Below are 23781 nucleotides of genomic sequence, written 5' to 3' on the forward strand. Positions count from 1 at the left end.
TGGAACCAGTGCCGTGCTGCAAGCTGTAGATCTGCTATTTTTTGAGTCTTTGAATATATTTGACCCGATTCTATAAATGTCTTCAAATCCTTCTAAGGTTTTTGAGGTTTCTAGGTCAGTGGTTCTCAAACCTTTTCATGTCAAGGACCCCTAGAATTATATGTATTTCGCCACCAACCCCATCTCAAAATATTATGTATCAGGGAACCCACAGAAGCAAATATTTGAGTTACAAATGTTCACTTTAAAACAACTTTAAAATATATTCAAAGATTTGCACACATTTTCATGATTTTTCAAAAAATAGCAGATCTACAAGCTTGCATCACGGCACTCGGTGCTAAATTATTCCAGGTCTTCATGGGTTAACCACAGTTTCCACAGTGGTGTCCAACAGACACCCCATGTATTATCAATTTGGTCAACAGTGCATTCTTACTACAGTTACAAGAATGAAATAATGAAAAATAGTGTTAAACTCATGATGCCTGGAGTCATTCCACAGAAAACATGTGACAAAACACCTAAGGAGGTTTTCTGGGGATAAGATATGTATTTTGACTCAGAAATTACAACACATATATACAATACAATCTATTTAAAATTAAGTGTAAAAACCCTAACATCCTTCAGACCCACAAGATGTGTCCTTCATTGACTGTGGGACAGTGATGGAAATTAGTGCAAAGCAGAAGGCCTGCAACTCTCTAGGTTAAATAGCAGTCTTAAGGTGCACGGCTCAACAATGTCATGAAAGTAAGGAAACAGACAGCACACAATGAATGTCCTTTTCACATTTTATTTACCTCTCACAGACAGAGACACGACAACACGGAGGAAGAACTATTAGTTTGAAACGCGTGTTGTCTCTACTTTTTAAACAAATGTTTAAGAAGTAGTGAAAAAAGCCGATCTAAGTTCACAACGCTGTGCAAAGCAACGCGTTGTGAGCTTTTAGATATAATTTCTCTTTTGGGACTTGAGCTAAAAAGTTTGGAAAACATTAAATCCCTGTCCCCTCATTTCAAGGCTGCTCAACAGCACCCCTCTGTGGCTGCAGCTGTTGTTGCTGTGAGAAATCCAGCCCTGTTGGTGCAGCAGGCGCCATTCAAAAACGATGTGAAAAAGGACATTGATCTATGCTGGCTATTTCCTTACGTTCAGGACTTCACAGTGATGCCAGAACTTGAGGAATTGTTCTCCGGTGTTTGGCGTTGTGTTTACAAAACAATGACTGGACTGTCTAGACCACAAAGAATTACATGTAGTAATTCTTGGTTTGAATGGTTGTGCTTTAAATGAGATGTGTGTGACTTAACAATGTACATTCCATGACAGTGAAGGATTACGTAATGCATTATATGGAATTAAAATCATTAATTTGCAGAGGTACAGTATATGTCAGTGGTTCTCAACCTGTGGGTCAAGGGGTGTCCCCATGTCCCATGATGACATTGAAGTTACAATTTAAGGACTTTTAAGACCTTTTTATTACCTAAAAAAAAAGACCATTACTGTATCAAAAGTATAATATAAGAAAGAGGAAACATCTGAAAATAACCGATCAGCTTGATTATAGATTGATTATTTTGGGTCACTGCCTGAAAAGGTGGAGAACCACCGCAGTAGGTAACAAATGTGTCAGTAAACAGGTGTCTTATGGACTGTAACAACTGTGCAAATGTGCCTACTCAAATCATGTTTACATTTTCCATTTTGCATGGTTAGCTTGGTCCAATAAGTGCTATTATTCTCCTTCATGTCAAGTCAACATTCCACAGATCATAGTATAACAAATGTCTTTTATTTGATGATGTTCATGGCATATTCATATATAATATTACTGGGTAGATCATATTTCAAATAGTTATTGGTATATTAAAGCTTTGTTTTATTGATTTAATGTGACTATTTCATCTTCTCACAGTTGTGCTGTCCAATACACATGAATTTCACCACTCCACAGCTGTTCTCTGAATGTCATGGGTGACATTGCCCTCTGCAGGATATTTGAGGAACCACACTGCTACTCCTGATGTATTCAAACTTGCCTTGTGAATACAGCAGCTTCAGTTTAACCCATTTAGGCCTAGGATTATTGAATGCTTTAACTATTGAAAAATAGCAGATATACAAGCTTGTAGATCTGCTATTTTTGAAAAATCGTGAAAATTTAAATTTTGACGCCATTCTATAAGAGTCTTTTGAATCCTTCTGAGTTTTTTTGAAAAACCCATGTTTCAATGTCAGCAATCTGGCTAGCCATCGTCAAGAAAAGGCCCTTTTCACATAAACTGGAGCTCAGTTAGTCTGTTCTTGAGAGACTACTATGTCAGAGGTTCTCAAAACTTTTCATGTGAAGGACCCCCAAAATGATATGTATTTGGCCACGGGCCCCCATCTCAAAATATTTAGTTCCAGGGACCACCCAGAAGCAAAATTTGAGTTACAAACGTTCACTTAAAAAAATACATATATTCAAAGATTCTTTCACATTTTCACAACTTTTCAAAAATAGCAGATCTACAAGCTCTCAGCGCGGCACTTGGTGCCGCGCTGCCTGTGAGCTTGTAGATCTGCTATTTTTTCAGCATTCAATAATCCTAGGCCTAAATTTAAGGTGGACTTTAAATCTGTATTTTAAATGATTACAACTGGGGCAGAAACAAATCCTCTTCAAGTTAAATTACAACACAGGGTGCTTATCTCTGGCTAAACTGACCACCTATTTAGATTGAAAGTGCATTAGAAAGCTTCATTTGAGCTGTCCTGAGTCTCAGTTATAAGAAAAGTGTACCGTGCAATTCTGCATTGAGAGGTTAGAACAGTAAAGCCATTTAACCACTTAAACCCATACTTCATTGACCGGGGTCCCCCGCGGATCTCTTCCTGGCTGCGTCCGTTGTGCCGAAACTAGCGGATTTACAAACTCACAATGATACGCTGTGAATGTTTACCAATTTCTTTGCCAAATACTCGATATTATGACATTTCCAGAATAGGAACGCTATATGGGGATCATGTGGTTGAAGAATCCTGAGAATGTCAAAGTGCTAACTCAGAGAAACCTGCCAAAACACACATAAACCTCACACAGACACAGGGCAGCATACTGGAACACCACAAAGACAAGAATGTCATCAACCAGATGTACAGTATATGTAAAGGTGTGCGTGTGTGTGCGTGTGTGTGTGTGTGTGTGTGCGCGCGTGTGTGTGTGTGTGTGTGTGTGTGTGTGTGTGTGTGTAATGAAGAATCATATGAAGGAGTATGGCGACACACAGGAGAGACAGCTCACTTCTTTATCCCAGAGCCTTGGCAACTCTTGATTATTTCCTGGTCATTCCTAACAAAACAAACAAAGGGTTATGAATATTGGAAACAGGAGTTCAAAAAATATTTTTAATTTGCATTTAAATGTAAGCTTACCTGAATAAATAAGAGTTACAGTTTAATAAAACAATGCGGTACATGTGGATTTGGAGGCATGTGAGAATAGAAATAATGCATATGAACATTCCCAATTCACCTGGTGTATGTAGCTTTATAGTACTCATTCTCTTCCAGCACCTCCTCTATGATTCCCTAAAATTGGAGACAATATACAGTATGTGAAAAAAATCATTTAAAGGGGTGTTTAACTCCATTGGTCATTAACTCCATGTGGTTAACATGGAGTTTAAAGTTCAATGGGCTTATATAGGTGGGCATGTCTGATGAAACGCATAATTATATATTGAATAATGCACTTCTGGAAACAGTGACTACTGTTAAAAGAGCAGGGAATATAGTCCATGAGCTAGACCAAAAGTGAGGGACACCTAAAGTGAATAAATCTTTTTTGTATACGTTTGTTTGTAGGGTCCATATAAGTACTTTGAAACATGATAGCCTTTTCAAATGAGTAGCTTTTAATACTTTTTTGGGACAATCATTGTTTTCCCATTAACTCGCATTATATGCAGAGTCGAATTTTGTGCAGTTTATTGTATCTCGTATATGTAACATTTAAGTTTGATTCACACAAAAATCACACACACACACACACACACACACACACACACACACACACACACACACACACACACACACACACACACACACACACACACACACACACACACACACACACACAGGCTATGCCATATAAAAGTATGTTAAGAAATTATATAAATATGTCTGCCTATAATAACAATTAATTTGCTTAATTACGGTAGCTATTTATTCCGCTAAACAGGAAATTACTATAACTTTGCTTCTTCTTAAAGGGGAAGACCACCCATTTTCAATATTGAACTATGTCATTAATATACTTTAGAGGAGTTGTGTGGAAATAATAAAAAAGTTCCCCCTCTTCTGTGTTGCCTAGAAGTGGAGGATTGATTTTGGGGTTTGTATTGCAAATTACAACTTGATGACATCACACATTGTACTTTACAATACAAACCCCAAAATCAATCCTCCAGTTCTAGGCAACACAGAAGAGGGGGAACTTTTTTTTATTATTTCCACACAACTCCTCTAAGGTATATTAATGACATAGTTCAATATTGAAAATGGGTGGTCTTCCCCTTTAACTTAGAAAGTTGATCTAAAATAAAATTCTTATCTTGCCATAACTAAATTATTAAACCTATTGTCATTAAGCATATTTGCATAAATTATGAAATGATCGGGCTGAAACCCAGAAATAGCTACTTATATAATATGTTTTGCTTTTAGTTTATTGAGAAGGATCATGTCCATAAAATAATATCTTGTCATCAAGGTGACAGGTCATCTTGATGACTTGGGACAAGCCTTGAAGGTATCAAACTCTACACACAAGACATGGTCTGTATTCAAGTTTCATCATGCGCAGAACTGAAGCTGAAGATGCCCTGGTCGTGGACACCTTGCCAACAGATGACCTGTCACCTTCTTGGGTGACAGGTCAAAGAGTGCAAAGAGGCCAAAATTCGAGTAATGTGATACCTTCTGCTGGACCTAGATAACAGTCTTGCTGCAGTGTTTTGGATGAATTGAAGGCGATCTATGGACGTTTTATTGAGGTTGCAATAGCCAAGGTAGGAGGACACAAAGGCATGGATAATCATTTCTAGCTATCCAGGTGTAGTGATACGCGGAAGCGGGGATTGAACCCGGGACTCCGACTCGCCAGTCCAACGCACAACCAGTCGTGCCAATAGGGCTGAGCCCGATTAGCAGGGCTGTTGTCGCTGGTTCATGGCTAGTACTAACTGTGGGGGCTACAAACACCCCCCTGATCTTTTGAGCGCGCCCTCGCGCTTCACACTTCACGCCGCGAACCGCCGCACACGACGTGGACCTGTCCCTCACGCGAGGATACCACGCTCCTCATCCTGCCGACAACGCCAGATTGTAGTGCTACGCGGATGCGGGGATTGAACCCGGGACTCCCACTCGCCAGTCCAACGCACAACCAGTCGTGCTAATAGGGCTGAGCCCGATTAGCAGGGCTGTTGTCACTGGTTCATGGCCGGTACTAACTGTGGGGGCTACACAGGCAATAAATATGCAACCACACTTGCAATTTCCAATTGCATCTTTTCTAGTTAGTGTGGTTGCCCAACAGGGCAACACATTATAGTCCTGGGGAAACTTTATTTCTAGGGTAACCTTTCCGCTGCCATTGGAAATGAACAGACAGAGAGACTTCTGTCAGAGATAGGGAATCAATAGGAGTGGGAATCAGTAGGGAATCAATAGGGAATCAACAGGGAATCAATAGGTTGAGCTTCACATGACAGTTAGCTTACTATAGAATATAGTCACGTCACCAACCGTCAGCAACCACACTTGCAATTTTCAATTGCATCTTTTCTAGTTCAGTACGGTCTGGAGCAGTCAGAGCTTCCACACTACATCAGGTGGGAACTGGCAGCCATGACCAGCAACAACTGAACAATTAACATCCCTATATAATACTAAAATCACACCTGTGTGAAGTGAGCGGTGATGATGATGATAGACATACATGACGTCATACAACGTCAGTATTTGATACAATGGAAAAACACTTGGAAAACGTACAACATCAGTATTTGATAGCTTCGTAAACCACCCCTCTACTGGAAATCCCATTTGCATTAGTGAAAATGCATACCCAGTGAAAATGCACCCAGAGTTACATGTTTGTGACTGTTCGGTTAGATGCCTTCTGAGTTACGCCGGCCACAGAGTGACACACAGACAGAGATGAACACACTGGACAGTGGACAGCAACTGAGAGATACAGACAGGTTTTACCATTCACAATGCATAACTGGGGTCATATGAGACAAAAAAGTTTGAGACCTTTCAGTCAGATGCGTTCTGAGTTCTACCGGCCACAGAGAGACACACGTAAATTTCGAAAAACTGTAGATAGATGACATCACAACATCGTCATTATTGTACTTTAAAATGCATTTAGCTATCAACAAAACATCATTTAGCGACTTGGGATTGAACTGCCTTGTAATATTTCTGTAATTTGTCGCATATATTCACATTAGTGCTGATATTTAGAATGTTGCAATGGACTGTACATCTGAAAGGAGGACAAATGAATGACATCCACGCTGTGGTGGTAGTCGGGCACAAGGTGTATGGCTTTGGAGGGCCCTTTAAAGGGAACATCAGTAATCAGGTTGAAGTCCACATCTTCAACACAGTGTCGTTGCGCTGGAGGATGTTGCCCCCAGAGACAACAGGAAGAGGAGAACGTCCTCTTGAGGTCCCATGCTTGAAGAAGGGCCACACGGCTGTGCTGATTAGCAATTTCACATACATCTGGGGAGGGACTCCTAGCAGGGGAGGGACTTCTTACTGCAACGCTCTTTATGCATTTGATGTTGACGCCCACAGATGGTTTAAGCCTGATGTTACTGGCACTGTTCCAACGGTAAAGTCATGGCACTCAGCCTGTGCCTTAGGGAAGGTCATGTATGTCTATGGGGGAATGACCCAGCACTTGGCATGCACTAATGACATTTACAAGTTGGAATCCACCACAATGGTTTGGTCTTTAATTAACACCAGAGGCACTCTAGCACCGGTTTCATCCAGTCATTCTGCCACCATCATAGGGACAAAGATGTTTGTATTTGGGGGCTGGGATGGGCATGAGGTCGACTACAATCTCATCAGTGTGTTTGACACAGAGACCAACTGCTGGCTGAGCACACCTTCTGCACAGCTTCTTCCAAAAAAGCGCAGGGCTCATTCAGCCTTTGCCAAGAATGGAGAGCTGTACATATTTGGTGGCAAAAACTCAAACCTGACCTTCAATGACCTGTGGAAATTCAATCCAGAGACCTTCTCCTGGAATAAGGTTGAGCCCAAAGGGAAAGGCCCTTCTCCCAAATGTGAGAAGCTCTCTTGTTGCATTGATGGTCTAATTATGATCCTCTTTTTTTGTTCGGTGGGTTACGTTTGTTTCCATGATAGTCGATGAGCTAGAACTTAGAAAGGAGATGCCATCACTCACTTTAGGATGAAATCTTTCTCTTTTATTTTCAAGATGCCCCAGCAGCATGCTGTTAAGAAATGATATAAATATGTCAGCCTATAATAACAATTAGTTTGCTTAACTCATTTGCTGCGATGCCCGAGGAGCCCGAAGAAATCCCGCTGTACGGCCCTGCCATGCCTGAGGAACCAGAGAATTTGCTTTTATATACCGTAATGTAATGTTTAATTACACTCTTCCCCAGCCCCTGATAAAGTTTGAGCCTTCTGTCATATAGGGAACCCAAAATATCACACATCAAAGTTAGTGTGTTTGAAAACAAGAGTGTAATAAATGTATAAATCTCAATAAAAGTGTATAATTCTCCCCATAATTCACAGTGAAGGCACAGTGAAGGCATTTCGCACGCACCGCTGCAGCCTGCTCCAGCTGTTTTTCTTTTTTTTTTCAGACATCCTCATTCCAACATGCAGCCATGCCATTCCCACACCCCCCCATTCCAACAAATCCTAGCCCTAACATCTATGGAAGTGTCGCCACAATTAGAAAGTCTGAATGGCAGCATGTCAGAATGGCCCCATGCGAGGCTAGAAGTAGCAACGTAAACAGTTCGGCTCTATCAAAGAGACCGTTCTGCATGAATCAAACAAAATCCCGTGACATTTTCACTTGAAAAGTCATAATCACAGCTTCATAACCCCACAAAAATGTTCAAAGTCTCCACAACAAACTATTATGTCCAGATTTCTAGCCAACAACGATGCTAAATCAGGGTTGTCAAAAGGGGGGGAAAAGTGGGGCTGAGTTACTAGGGCCCAAGGTGGAAGGCCCTTTGGTATTTTATACTTATGATATTGAAAAATAGCAGATCTACAAGCTTGCAGCGCGGCACTCGGTGCCATGCTGTGAGCTTGTATATATCTATTTTTGAATTCTATACATTGTCCATTCTATACATTGTCCGCGCCTTCTTCGCTCCTTTCAATACAAATAGTTGTTCACATCGTGTCACAACGTGAGGTGTTGTGAGCTTGTAGAGATGCCATTTGTTGAATGTTTACCCCGTGCTAGGGTTCATGTGGTTAAAATGTGAAATAAGTGAATGAAAGAGGTTGAACAATGTTTTTTTCCCTCTGTATGACATGTTTTATTCAAAAAACAGTTAGGCGTTTTTGTCTCCACCAGCTAATCTCCGGCATTGTTGGCCCGGTCGCTGCCAAAATGAGCACACACACTCCCTGGATGCCAATTCAGAACCTCTGCCCCACATTTTTCAGATGGCCCTGTTCTAGCGCCACCATGAGGCCGATGTTTGCAAAACACATTTCTGTACACTACTCCTACAGATTTTGTCCAAAAATCACGCAAATCGGTAGACAGTATCTCTACAGTCATCTGATCGACACGGATCTGTCTGATTGTCCATATTCCATCCTGATTGGCTGATATTGGCTTTCAAAGTTTGTAAGCTTGGTCCATTTTGGACAAAATGCCTCAAATCACAAACGCAGAGCGCAATTATCACGCAATCGCGCACACACGTTCCCACTAGGACGAGGAAGAAATGCCACATCAAATTTTGGAAATCAGCCTCATGGTGGCGCTATAACAGTGGCGATTCGTGGTTTTACCCATAACTCCACCGATCAGTTTCAAACTTTGTAAGCGCACTCCCTGGATGCCAATTCAGAACCTCTGCCCCACATTTTCACATGGGCCTGTTTTAGCGCCACCAGTAGGCCAATTTGTGCAAAACTACCTTTTGGCCAGTACTCCTACAGATTTTGTCCAAAAATCATGCAAATCGGTAGACAGTATCTCTACAGTCATGTGATCGACATGGATGTGTCTGATTGTCCATATTCTATCCTGATTGGCTGAGATTGCCTTTCAAAGTTTGTACGATTGGTCCGTTTTGGACAAAATGCCTCAAATCACAAACGCAGAGTGCAATCATGAAATCGCACACACACATTCCCACTAGGCCGAGGAAGAAATGGCACTTCAAAACATTTTAATCAGCCTCATGGTGGCGCTATAACAGGCCAATTTGTGGTTTTACCTATAACTCCACCCATCAGTTTCAAACTTTGTAAGCGGCACTCCCTATAGGCCAAGGAAAAAACATTTCCTTTCATTTTTCACATCAGCCTTTTATAGCGCCACCAGGAGGCAGACTTATGTAAGACACATTTTTGGATATTACTCCTTCAGATTTTACCCACAATTAACACAAATCAGTACACAGTATCTCTACACTCATATGATCAAGACGGATCTGACCCATATTAAATATTCCATCTTGATTGGCTAAGATTGGCCTCCAAACTTTGCAGGATTGATCCGTTTCGAACAAAATGCCTCAAATGAAACACAGCGTGCAATTATTTTTTGATCAAGGTCTTTTTATTATCATTTATCTTTTTTCTTAATGCAAACAAACATGAACATACAAATACAAATCCCCACCCACCCACCCCACAGACCTGTAACAAGAAAAGAAAAACACATGACAAAGACAAGGAAAAGAAAACAAAAGAAAAGTAAAAAAAAAGAAAACTAAAATAGATATAATTGCACTATGTTGCGGTTACAGTTTCTGCCTTCATGCTCTTTATGAATGACATGAAAGGTTGCCAGGCTATGTCAAATTTTTCAATTGAACCCCGAAGGGAATATCTAATTCTCTCTAACTTAATGAACTGCATAACTTCTCTTATCCAATGTGAGTAAGTGGGAGGAAGCGGGTCTTTCCATTTAAAAAGTATCAGCCTTCTGGCCAACAATGTACAGAAGGCCAAGACGTTACCCTTGACATTATTTATTGACACCTCCGGTGGCATAGTACCAAATATTGCAATATAGGGAGAGTAGTCAAGTGGTTGTCCAATAACTTTAGATAATGTGTCAATCACAGACTTCCAAAAGTCGTACAGTGTTGGACAAGTCCAAAACATATGGAGTAGATCTGCAGGAGCCTGCTTACATCTATCACATAGTGGATCGATATTGGGTTTAAATTTGGACAATCTAGCTTTGCACCAATGGAGTCTGTGGACAACTTTAAATTGTATGACAGCATGACGCTGACAGATGGATGAAGAATGAATCCTACGTATCATTTTTTGCCAATTTTCCTCTGGGATTTCTTCTCCTAAATCTTCCTCCCACTTAATCTTGAGATTATCTAGAGATGCTGAGTCATGCAGATTAAGAAATTCGTATATTCTCCCTATGATCCGCCTGAGGTCAGCTCCTTGGCTAAAGATAGTGTCCAACAAGGACGCAGAGGGCCTCTGAGGGAACCCTGGGAGCTGTGATTTAATAAAGTCCCGAACTTGAAGATATCTATAAAAATGTGACCTAGGAATACCGTATTTGCTCACCAGTTGTTCAAAGGATGCAAACACATTATCCACATAGAGATCATGTAGAGATGAAATCCCACCCCTACGCCAGCCATCAAATGCTCCGTCTAACATTGAGGGGATAAACATATGGTTTCTGACAATTGGAGCATAGAGACACAAGTCGTTCAATGCAAATGACCGTCTAAACTGGTTCCATATTTTTACTGACTGTATAACAATGGGGTTATTACTGTAAAATGAAGTAGGCTTTTGAGGTGGGAGTTTGGAGCATAATAGTGCTGGCAGAGAAGTGGGAGCACAAAATAAACCCTCTAAAGTCAACCACTCCGGGACATCAGGCCCATCTACAGCCTTCATCCAGTACATTAGTGCCCTAATGTTGGCTGACCAATAATAAAAGATAAAATTTGGGAGTGCCATGCCACCCTGTGGGCGAGGTTTTTCAAGTATAGCTTTTCGAATACGTGGACTTTTATTGTTCCAGATGAAGGCAGAGATAAGAGAGTCCAAGGTTTTGAAAAAGAACTTAGTTAAAAAAATTGGGATGCTTTGAAACAAGTATAGGAACTTAGGTAACACACTCATCTTTACTGTATTAATCCTTCCGCCCAGGGAAAGGGGCAACTGATCCCATCTTTTGATGTCCTCTTTCAGATTATTCATCAGAGGCAGAAAATTGGCCCTATATATTTGAACTTTTCTGTGCTGACTTTAAAGGGAACTGATTCAAAGGGGAGATTTTGTGCGGCTTTACTTTACTTTACTTTATTTGTTTATTTAGACGGGACAATGCATATTAATGAACACTACATGAATGCAATGTAAATAAGCCGGAATTAGCAAGAATGCTAAATTTCATCCGTAGTCCCCACATGAAGACAAAACAATACATACCAACAAACAGTAACCCTACATTAGGAGAGGGCGCCTAAGAACATACATACAAATACTATTTTTCCTGAACCAAGAAAAAAAAAAAAAAACAACACATATTACTAACAGTACCCTACATTAAAAAAGGATAGTTAAAAATATACGTACATGGCATGAGCTGTACTCTTAGAACTATACATGGTCACAGGTTTGATTGTCAACTAACCATTTTTTTAGATTGAACTTGAAGGATGGAAATGACAAACAGTCTCTTATTGTTAGAGGTAGGTCATTCCAGATTGAACATCCCTGCACTGAAAGGGTGTTTTTTCCAAAAGCGGTTACCCGGTACGGTACTTCGCAATCCCCTCTAGTGATTGCTCTAGTATTGAGTCCTCTATCAGGCTTCCTTTTTATGAATTCCTTTAGGGGAGGTGGGCATAGACCATTTAGTGTCTTATATATGATACTGACCTGTTTAAAAACCTTAAAATTAGCGAAACTCAAAAAACGGTACCTCTGAAGAATATTACAATGGTGATATGAGTGGGGTTTCCTATCGAATACCTTAAGCGCACTCTTATATAGCTGTTCAATGGGTTTGAGAGTCGTTATACCTGCGCAAGACCAGTTTGTGAAACAGTACTCAATGTGTGATAGGATCATGCATTGGAGATACGATTTAGCAGCACTAACTGCCAAAAAAGGTGTGATTTGTTTAAAGTTCTGAAGGTTGAACTTGATTGTGTTTGTAACCTTTTTTACATGTTTTTTAAAGGTTAGGGTTGAGTCTAACATGACCCCGAGGTACTTGAACTCTGACACAAGTTCAAGTTCCTCTCCACCCAGAAACACATTTGATGATTCCATCACAACTGGTCTTTTGGAAAAAGCCATGCAGACCGTCTTTTTTGCATTCAGGAGCAGGCATGAGTCTGTAAGCCAGTCCTGAACGCTGGTCAGAACAGAAGTTAAAACCGTTGACACCTCTGCATAGCTCTTTCCATGAGTCAGTATAACAGCATCATCTGCGTACATCTGAATATGTACATCTTTACATACATCAGGTAGATCGTTTATAAACAGAGAAAACAGAATTGGTCCTACTATTGATCCCTGGGGGACACCAACCGAGCAAGTGTGATAAGGAGACTTGATGCCATTTATACTAACACACTGTTCTCTATTTGATAGGTATGATGTAAACCATTTGATGGCCTCTGGGGACAAGTTGAAATGTGTTAGTTTGGACAAGAGGACCTGATGGCTGACAGAGTCAAATGCTTTCTTGAAATCCAAAAATACTGCCATTGCGCATGGGGCTTTGTTCAAAGCACACTTTAACTTTTCAATGAATAAGCAATTTGCTGACTCAGTGGAGTGGAAGGCTCGAAACCCAAACTGCATAGGATGCAGAGGGGTGTAGCCTTTGTCTAGATGTTTAACAATAGACTTTACAATCCACTTTTCAGCCACTTTTGATATAACAGGTAAGATGCTTATGGGTCTATAGTTTGATATGTCCGTTTTTGAGCCAGATTTGAATATAGGTGTTATAACAGCAGCTTTCCACTGAGTTGGGACAGTGCATTTTCTTATGGACAGATTTACCAGATGTGTGATTGGTGCCACCAGAGAGTCAATATTTGTTTTAAGAAAGTTTGTGTCAAGCCCATGTGCATCTTTAGCTTTGGATGCTTTTAGTGATCTGACAATGTTTGTCACCTCGTTTTCTGTGACTTCTTCCAAATTAAAAATGGGGAGATCATTTTGAACAGGGCGTGGAACAAACTTAGAGGGTCTGAACAATTGTGTGATTTCATACACAGAGTTTAGAAAAAACAGCATTAGGTTGCTAGCAAGCGTGTGGGGATCTTTCACCAGGACATTATCTATTTTAAGTTCTAAGTTGTTATTATCCTGCTTATAGTATTTCCCTGTCAGTTTATTTATGTATTCCCAAACTTTTTTCCCATTTCCTCTGGCACTCTCTATGATGGAGATATAAAATCCAGCTTTAGCCTTCCTTAAGACATTTGTGACTTTGTTTCTAGCATGTGTGAATAGCTGTCTGTCCGTTGTCAGGCCAGATTTTAATGCCTTTTTAAGCAGTAAATCTCTGGTTTTCATTTGATCTCTGCATTTTTTATCGACCCAAGGTAGAGTAATTTTCCTCCCTTTCCTCTGGTTACCACCTCTGGTGAAAGATTCCATTACTCTGCCAATTTTGGAAAGAAGGATATTACATCCGGTCTCAACATCATCACATGAGTGTAAATCATCCCACTCAAGCCCTTGTAGGGCGACCTCAAGGCTATGTTGCAGATGTTTTGGGATTGTTTTGACTATAGGCTGGGACTGAGCTTTGCTGAACGCCTGTTTTGAGAGTTTTCTGGAAAAGAATATGATGTTGTGATCAGAGAGACCTGTCACGAAGTTAAATGTTTTAGCGATTCTTTCCACTTTATTTGAAAACAGTAAATCTATCTTGGTTGCTGAGTGACTGGTTATTCTTGTAGGTTGCTCTATTAATTGGGTCAAATTATAGTGGTCTGTTACTAGTTTAAGATTTTTTCTTATTTTTTTATCGTCCCAGTTAACATTTGTATCACCAATTAGTATTACTTCTTGATTAAAATCACACGCCGTGAGGATGGTCTTTAGCTGGTCGTATACTTCTACTTTAGCTGATGGCTGACGGTATAAGCAAATTAGAGTGAACTTCATCTCTGTGGATAGTGTAATTTCTACACCTACACATTCGGCCTGGATCTCAGTGGGCCATACAATTTGCTTACATTGTAAGGTGTTCTTGATATAAAGCAAGGCCCCCCCACCCTTCCCAGTTACTCTGTCCCTTCTGAACACCTTGTAACCAGGCATGCTCACTAAGGCATCTGGGGATGACCGCTTTAACCATGTTTCCGTCAGTCCTAAACAGTCAATGTTAGAGTTTACAAGCAGATTTTCTAGTTCACTGTGCTTATTTACCATACTTTGGATGTTTAGATGGCCACAGAACAAACCTTTGGGTTTACATAAGGGGTCCCACACAGTTTTAGCTTGGTTTAGTGTTTTAAAAAATTTACATTTTCTGTGTTTTTTAAAAACTGGGTTTCTGTATTTTACCTTAGCCATAGGTGGCTTTGGGGGTTGCAGGTGAGGGGGGGACCGTGTTGTGTCATTGTCCAGAGCTGGATTATTCTTGCTGGTGGCCACCGGCCTAGCTCCGGTGCAGAGACTTCTAGACACGGTGGCCACCCCAGCTGATGATGATGATGATGATGATGTCCCAGATGACGGCCCAGCTCCTTTAATGAGACTTCTAGGCACGACGGCCACAGCCTCGGGAGCCTGCGATGTCCTTGGGCCTCTGTCCCGCTTCCTGGGGCCTCTAGGCACGGCGGCCACAGCCCCAGGTGTTGGTGGTATAGCGGGGCCGATGTCCAGCGGCCCAGCTCCTTCCAAGAGACTTCTGGGCTCGGTGTAGTCAGCCTCAGGAGCCTGCGATGTCCTCGGGCCGGTGTCCCGCTGCCCGGGGCCTCTAGGCACGGTGGCCACAGCCCCAGGTGTTGGTGGTATAGCGGGGCCGATGTCCAGCGGCCCAGCTCCTTCCAAGAGACTTCTGGGCTCGGTGTAGTCAGCCTCGGGAGCCTGTGATGTCCTCGGGCCGGTGTCCCGCTGCCCGGGGCCTCTAGGCACGGTGGCCACAGCCCCAGGTGTTGGTGGTATAGCGGGGCCGATGTCCAGCGGCCCAGCTCCTTCCAAGAGACTTCTGGGCTCGGTGTAGTCAGCCTCGGGATCCTGCGATGTCCTCGGGCCGGTGTCCCGCTGCCCGGGGCCTCTAGGCACGGTGGCCACAGCTCCAGGCGTTGGTGGTATAGCGGGGCCGATGTCCAGCGGTCTAGCTCCTTTTATGAGACTTCTAGGCTCGGTGGCCACAGCCTCGGGAGCTGGTGGTAACGTTGGACCGCTTGTCGCCGTTGTTGTCATCAGGTCGAGACCGAGCAGCCATCGGAACACTGGTGGAGGTAGATGGAGCCAAGCTAACAGCTCGGTGGCCGCTTGTTGTGATTGCAGGGGCGTCTGGAGCCGAGCTGGCGGCGTTTGCCGGTGGCTGTTGTTGTTGTTAGCCACATTGTTAGCCTCGTTAGCCTCGCTAGCCACAGTGAAGAGGGGCCCCGGTGTAGGGCCTGGGCATGGATGGACGTCGCCCGACAGCAGGAGGCATATAGTGATGATTTTACCACAGTAATCTCCGCCGTTTCCTTTTGCGATGATCGGTCGCCACGCACAACGCAAAAGGTGGATGAATGTAGCCATGGAACCGTAGCCGAACTGTTTGTTGGTGGCTGCTGTTGTATCCCGGTCCATAGAGTGGAGTTTTGGCGAGATATTCCAGTAACCGTTCTCCAGCTTGGTCAGGCTGTATTCACGCGCACATTTCGAGGCATAAACTATTACTAATAAGAGCAGCGTATTAATATAAATTGTTAAATGCGCCGGGCGCGCTGCTGTTGCTGCGCGCCGCCATTGCTTCCGTGCCGCTTGCACCCGTTGCATCATGGGGAGTATCACGCACACACACACACGACTGACACACACTCTCTCTCTCTCTCTCTCCCCCTCCCTACATTAACCGGCATCAATTCACTTTTATCAAGATTAGTTTTATAGCCGGATATATTACCAAATCTATCTAATAGTTCCAACACCTTGGGAATGCTGAGCAGAGGGTCCGATATGTATAACAATAGGTCGTCCGCATAAAAGGACAGTTTATGTTCCCGCCCTCCACGATCAATACCCTTAATACCATTATCCTGTCTTAGGGCTATCGCTAGGGGTTCTGCGGCGACGGCGAACAGTAGGGGTGAAATAGGGCAACCTTGGCGTGTCCCACGATGCAGTCTGAAAGAGGTCGAAATATTGTTGTTTGTGCGCACAGCCGCCACAGGGGAGGAGTATAGAGTTTTAATGTAGGAGATAAATTTAGGGCCAAACCCGAACTTTTCAAGGGTATAGAAGAGATAGTCCCATTGAATCCTATCGAACGCTTTCTGAGAGTCAAGCGACAGTATAACCTCTGGAATGTCGGGTGAGGGGGGGCTATAGAGAATATTAAAAAGGCGTCTAATATTGAAAAAGGAATATCTGTTCTTAATAAAGCCAGTTTGCTGACTTGAAATAATCGACGGGAGACAATCCTCAAGGCGGAAAGCTAGACATTTTGCGAGGATTTTAACATCAGTGTTCTGTAGCGAGATCGGTCTATACGAGCCACACTGAGACGGATCTTTGTCTTTCTTTAAAATTAGTGAAATCGTTGCTTCCCGCATAGTAGGAGGAAGGGATTGGGTGGATAGTGATTCCTGAAAAACAGATAGGAGCAGTGGAGCTAGTTGTTCAGAGAACGTTTTGAAGAACTCGGACGGGAATCCGTCGGGCCCTGGAGCCTTACTGCTTTGCATACTCCCAATTGAATCAATGATCTCGTCAATCGAAATATCGTGCTCTAGCCTTGCGGCTGCTCCAGGGTTTACTTTTGGGATTTCAAGATCCTGAAAAAAATTATCTAACGCAGATTCTTCGTCTGGTGGCTCAGAGGTGTAAAGAGAGGAGTAAAAATCGCGGAAGCATGAGTTAATTTCAGTCTGGTCAGTGTGTATTGTTCCTTGTTCATCCCTTATTTCAGATATACTGATTAGCAGCTTTCTGACGAAGTTGGTGTGCTAGGATTTTTCCTGCCTTTTCCCCATGTTCAAAATACATATGTCTAGATTTCAAAATAAGATTCTCCACTTTATGAGTAGAAAGGAGGTCAAATTCCATTTTAAGTGTCAGGCGTTGTTTAAGCACCTCATCTGAGGGAAACTGGCTATATTGTGTGTCTAACTTCAAAATACTATCAGCCAAGTATTTAAGCCGTTCCCTATCTGCTCTCCTGCGCATAGCTGTGTACGATATAATCTGTCCCCGTAGGTATGCTTTCATCGACTCCCATATAGTCGAGGGGGACATTCCTGGAGTTTGGTTATGATTGAGAAAATTAACAATTTCTGATTTTATTTGATTAACAAAGGATTCCTCGGAGAGGAGGAGGGTGTTAAGCCTCCATTGGCGATAATTAGGAACAGCACCGGGAATACACAGTTTCATTGTTAAGGGACTATGATCTGAAATAACTCTAGCCTGATACTCGCACTCACTCACCATAGAAAGAAGCTCCCTATCAATAAACAGATAGTCAATTCTGCTGAGTGTCCCATGTACTGGGCTATAAAAGGAGTATGTTCTAGAGGTAGGGTTACGGAATCGCCACACATCTGACATACCGTATGTATTAAGAAAGAGTTTAATTGATTGGGCCGATTTTGACAGTGTCGTAGTCTTAGGGGAGCTGCGATCTAAGGTTTGAGATAAGACACAGTTCGCATCTGCACCTATGATGAGGTAGTGTGTATCCAAATTTGGGAGTCGGGAAAAGAAATTAACAAAAAATGCTTCGTCATCGAAGTTTGGAGCATAAATAGCAGCCAAAATTATCGAAAAATCGTACAATTTACCCACTACAATAACATATCGCCCCTTAGAGTCAGATTCAACGCTTGACATCACAAATGGAGTATTCTTATTAATTAGAATAGCTACCCCCCTCGCCTTGGAGTCAAAATTGGAGTGATACGCTTGTCCTATCCACCCTCCCTTCAGCCTGGGTTGGTCAATGGTACGGAGATGGGTTTCCTGAAGGAACGCAATATCAATATTCAGATGTTTAAGATGAGTGAGCACCTTTTTTCGTTTCACAACATTGTTCAAAGCTTTAACATTCCAGCTTACAAAATTAACCTGGCAACCGGTAGTACCCTTTGGTCTATTTACGTCTCCCATAGAGTTCTAGTAATATAGTGTAATTTGTAAGAAATATAATGGAGATATAAATACATATTGGAAAGTAACAATGAAAGATAGCATAGTATGACATTGATGCAACCTGGCAGAGTGCGAATAACCACATAAGGAACATAAAAAAAACACAGAAATATACAAACATATAATGAAATGCGAATCTGTACAGGTCTATACAAACCCCAGCACTTGTCACCTGAAAAGACATGGTGACTGCTATATCCCTTGCAAAAAGGCCAACACATGGTGTTGGTAGTGAGGGTCGATGGGTTGTCCAGGAAGCCAGACCCCACCAGACCTCTACTCAAGTGAAAAACTATATATATATATACAGAATATACATATGTACACTCCGTATACTACATGGTCGGTGAAACAAATAAGGACTGTCCAAGTGCAGATAAAAGAGAAGTAAAAATAAGAATGAAATAATAATAATGATAATGATAACAAATATATTTTTAAACTTAGCATATTAACCCAAATAGATAGTTTCATCCATTTAGGGGAAGAGGGAATAAATGACTCTAATGGTAGAGCAATCAAAGTTAAATAATACAAATAAAACATTTAAAAGAAGAGGTAATGTGCCCACACACACACACACACACACACACACACACACACACACACACACACACACACACACACACACACACACACACACACACACACACACACACACACACACACACACACACACACACACACACACACAAGCTGCCTTAATTTAAAAAAAAAAAAAATATATATATATATATATATATGTATTCATTCTTGACAAATGCTGCCCTCTAGCTGGACAAGTAGTAAGTGCCTCCTTGGGAGGAAAAGGGAATAACAGCACAGGGCAGACATATACATAATATACACATTTACTCCCACACACGCACGCACGCACGCACACACACATCACACACACATCCACAAATACACACACTGCCCCTTTTTTAGATAAAGAAGAGAGAAAAAAATGGGAGGGGAGATATGCTAGACAAATTAAATACTGCCCTTTACCTGAACTATTGCGTACAACCTTACACTGGAACAAAAAAATAAATATATTAGGCACAACTAGGCCTTAAACCAGTTAGAGAAATCAAATAAATCCTTCAACAGTTGCTGCATATTAATAAATGAAAACTTAAGAGATGGTAGTAAAAAAAACTGACCACAAAAAAAAGATACACATTTAACAGGAACGGGCACATTCAATCCCCCAATCTTTCCCAGACATAAACAATCTAGCTAAACTGTATTGAAATTATTGTTAACTAATCACCCATCAAAAAAGTAACAAAATAAATGCAGAAATGAATAAGAAATGAAAAAACTAAATTGCCTTATCACCATAAGTAGTTTAAAAGAAAAGAGAAAAAAAAGTTAAGCCAATAAGGCAAGTAGACAAATAGTATATAAGGCAAACATAAGCATATCGATGTTCAGTTTGGGAAGAAGGCATTATTTCACACTGGTTCCAACAGTAGTGTCCATATTATGAGGAAAGAGAAAAAAAATGATGTATGCCTTTACTGTCAGTAAATGAATGATCGGGGAGGTTAACAGTTTACTATCAGTCCGAGGAGAAAGAGAGAGAGAAGTGTCCTTTACCTGAAATAAAAAATGATTATGGTGTATTCATGGAGGATGGAAAAAAAAGGATATAGTGAACCGCATCATTGGTCGTCAGTGCCCTCCACCGCTGTGGTGCTGCCCTCCGCCGCCGCTGCGGCGCCGCTCCTCGCAGTCGCGGCGCCGCTCCTCGCAGTCGCGGTGATGTTGTTTTTCACGTAGGCCATCGCTGTCTCATGCGTCTTGAATTCGTTGGTGGTCCCTCCGCTGGGTGTAATGAGGAAGCGGCCGGGGAAAACATAGCCGTAGCGAACGTCAGCTCGATCCTTCAGGAGTAGCCTTACAGGATTGAAAGATGCGCAGTGCTTGGCGTCCCTCGCCGTCCGGTCCGGGAAAATACTTACTCGATTACCCTTGTAATCGTATGGGCCATGTTCTCGTGCCTTACGTATCGCCTCAACGCAGTCCTGGTCATAGTGTAGTTTGGCTACAATTATTCGCGGCCTTCCATCTCTGCTTGGGGCCGAGCCCCAATGCGAACGGTCGACCAGGAAATCCTTCTTGTCGTTTATGACGGTCTTGAGAAATTCAGAAACGGCTGCTGGAGAACACGAGCTGCCATGCCCTGTTATGCGTATGTTGGAGCGTCTCATTCTCGATTGCATGTCGTTGTGTTGCTCCTGTAGCTGTTCCAGCTCCGCTTTACAGTTCCTGATGTCGTTTTGAAGTTGAGCTACTGTATCCGACCATTCCGACAGGCCTTGCTCCACCTCTCCAACGGATGCCTTCACGGTGTCCAACTCGGAGCGAACAGCCGCTGTATTATTCACAATTTCGGATTTAACATCCTGTAACCCTTTTCTAAGAGAGCCGAATTCGTCAGCAAAGGCCCTGTGTATTTCTTCTTTCAGTAGAGAGGAAATGTCCGCTCTAATCTCCGATAGGATCTCTGCCTTTAGCGTAGCAGCCGCGGTGTCCATTGTCAACTCACCCCCAGGCACGGGCTCGCAATCACGGCTCTCGGATGTACTCTGCTTCGCGGATTGTTTGGGCCCGGGCTTGGGAGCCGTGGGAGGTGCATCCGCGAAGCTATATTTGCGGAGATTCAGTTTGTTGGCCATGAGTGTCCCAGTTAAGGCTCAAAATTGCCTTCAGGTAGTTCTAGGTAACGTTAGGTGTTGTTTTTGCACCGATAAAAGAAACAATGCACCTCAAAATAATACTTTTTAACAGAGGTCTGGTGAGAGCTTTTCCAAACGCGTCCTCACAGCATGCTGGCTCAACAGCGCCCCCCACAGCGTGCAATTATAATGAAATTGTGCACGGCACGCACATTCGCAAAAGGCCAAGGAAGAAATTACACTACAAAATGTTCAAATCAGCCTCATGGTGGCAACATGAAAGGTCTAAGATTGGTGAAGAACACATGCCACCCTTTTTGCATTTGCCTATTATAGCACCACCAGGACGCGTGGCCTGGTGGAGACATGTGCTCGGAAGAGCACTTCTTCTAGTTTGATTCTGTGGATCTGTGGTTGGTATCATTGAAGGCTGATAACTGTGACTAAACTACCACTTGGGAAGGGCTATCATGCTGAAATATTATCTAGGAATATAGACCTTTTCAAAATACGAAACTAGATTTATTCACCATCATGGACTAAAGGCCAATTAAACTGAGGAGTGGGGGAATCTGGATTAACACCTGAGCAGCCTGCTGCAAAGTGCACTACACGGGTCAGTGGAAGCCAAGCTAAACATGTTTAGGGAGATCTTTTATGAAGAATGGAGCAACAGGTACGGTAAATGGTAAATGGTGCATTTATATAGCGCTTTTATCCAAAGCGCTTTACAATGTGCATTACATTCACCCATTCACACACACATTCATACACCGGTGGCGGTGGAAACCAACCAGCTCACCGGAGGCAACTTGGGGTTCAGTGTCTTGCCCAAGGACACTTCGACATGTAGACAGGAGAAGCTGGGATTTGAACCGCTGACCCATGGAGCATTGGCCAACCCACTCTACCTCCTGAGCTACAGCCGCCCACAACGGTGGGCGGCTGATTGGTGACCATCAGAGAAGCAGCTGCATAGGGTCGGCTCAGATGGCAGCATAACCAAGTGCTCAGGAAGCTGGCAGAGGTGCTGGAGAAAAGCTGCCAGAAGGTGAATAACCAGTCCATTAAGGAGCCAACAGAGGATTCACTTCCTCAGGCAGGGGGAACCTGCAGAACACTCCAGCAAGAGATCACGACCCTCACGCAGTTAAAACCAAGGGTGGAGTGGAAGATAGAAGTGGTCCTGGGTAGACACCACAGGTTCAGTTCCCACGAGAAATCTGCAGCACTTTAAGACCAGATGTGGTGCTATGGTCTGCAGCCATGAAGCCAGCACATTGAGGACATCAAAATAAGTTGAGCTTCAGGGGGTGTCAGCGCCCCGCAACCAGGAGACGTTCTGGATGAGGGGCGAAACATCGGTGCCATGGCATTGGTCCGAAGGTTCATTAGTCCGAATTTGTTATGAATACTATGCCTAACTCTAACCCTAACCCTAACCTTAACCTCAGTAACCCTAACTAATGAACCTTCTGACTTATGGGCAGTCCCCGAAACATCCATGAGCGCATGAGTAGTGGTCCCTATCTGATGACCCTGCAGCAAAACTTTTGTTTTTTTTGGTATGCGGTCAGGTTTAGGCCAGGCTCAGGGAAAGAGACGCCCCTTCCATGCATACTGTAGTCCGCCATGGGCACCGTTGGAGGTGCGACAAGGCCTAGCAGGATAGTTTTTTAAAAGATCAAACAACGTAGCAACTGTCTGGGGTGCACACAAAAGCCAAAGTAGATGTTAAAATGACACTTGCTTTATAATGTCTATCTGGACCATGTCCATGAGGGACTGACCTGTAGCAGCTCGAAGGTGATGCCATCCTTAAGATTCCCAACACCTGTAACATCTGTGTGAGGAACAGAACAGTTAACCTTTAAAAGCTCTGCAACAGTCGAACAAATCAATTGATTATAAAAAAGAAGGGATAATCGATCATTTAATAAAATAATTGATTCACAATCACAATTAACTCTACCTGGACTGTCAGCAGTGTGGTGGTCACCAGTGAATGACTGGATAAGAGGCCACCAGTCTGAGCCTAACTCCACCAACTCTGCAGAGCCCTGCACAAGCTGCCAGGAAAAGGAGATGAGATCTATAACGCCGACCCAAGCACTGACGAACATAACACATCATATGTGATACGTATAGCCTGATTTCAGAGAAGCAGTCCGCTCAGAGAGTGGGCGGCTCTATGGACTGGAGCCAGGCAACGATATGTATGATGTACATATCACATGAGTATTCTTTTGGAAAAGAATGTGACAGGAACTGCAAGAAGCTTCTCAGATGTCAATAAATTGTCTTTTCTCAGCAGAGAAATTGAGAATTGTCTGCTATACGGACCTTGCTGAGCTCCACTTTCAAATTGAAAGGACTGCTTCCAGACTGGAACAATGACTTTTTGAATCTTTCAATCACCCGTCGTTTGATGTTGTGATGAGGAGCTGGAGGGAGCTAGGAA

The 23781-nt window shown here is 42.7% G+C and overlaps 1 protein-coding gene across 1 annotated transcript in view; it reads right to left on the reverse strand.

Moving 5' to 3' along the window:
- Nucleotides 1-2600: 2600 nt before the first annotated feature.
- The window catches only part of LOC308298235 (serine/threonine-protein kinase Nek10-like), a gene marked incomplete at its 5' end in the record, with an annotated part of 56313 nt that continues 35132 nt past the window's right edge, over nt 2601-23781 (reverse strand). Inside the window, 5 exons of the mRNA XM_080741798.1 lie at nt 2601-3346; nt 3530-3585; nt 23111-23163; nt 23293-23389; nt 23664-23774. Of these exons, the coding sequence (XP_080597924.1) occupies nt 3295-3346; nt 3530-3585; nt 23111-23163; nt 23293-23389; nt 23664-23774 (369 nt within the window). The 3' untranslated portion in view covers nt 2601-3294. The remainder of the gene's footprint in view (nt 3347-3529; nt 3586-23110; nt 23164-23292; nt 23390-23663; nt 23775-23781) is intronic.

This window comes from Nannobrachium achirus (genome assembly GCF_963921795.1).
Source record: "Nannobrachium achirus genome assembly, chromosome: 2".
Classification (NCBI taxonomy): Eukaryota; Metazoa; Chordata; class Actinopteri; order Myctophiformes; family Myctophidae; genus Nannobrachium; species Nannobrachium achirus.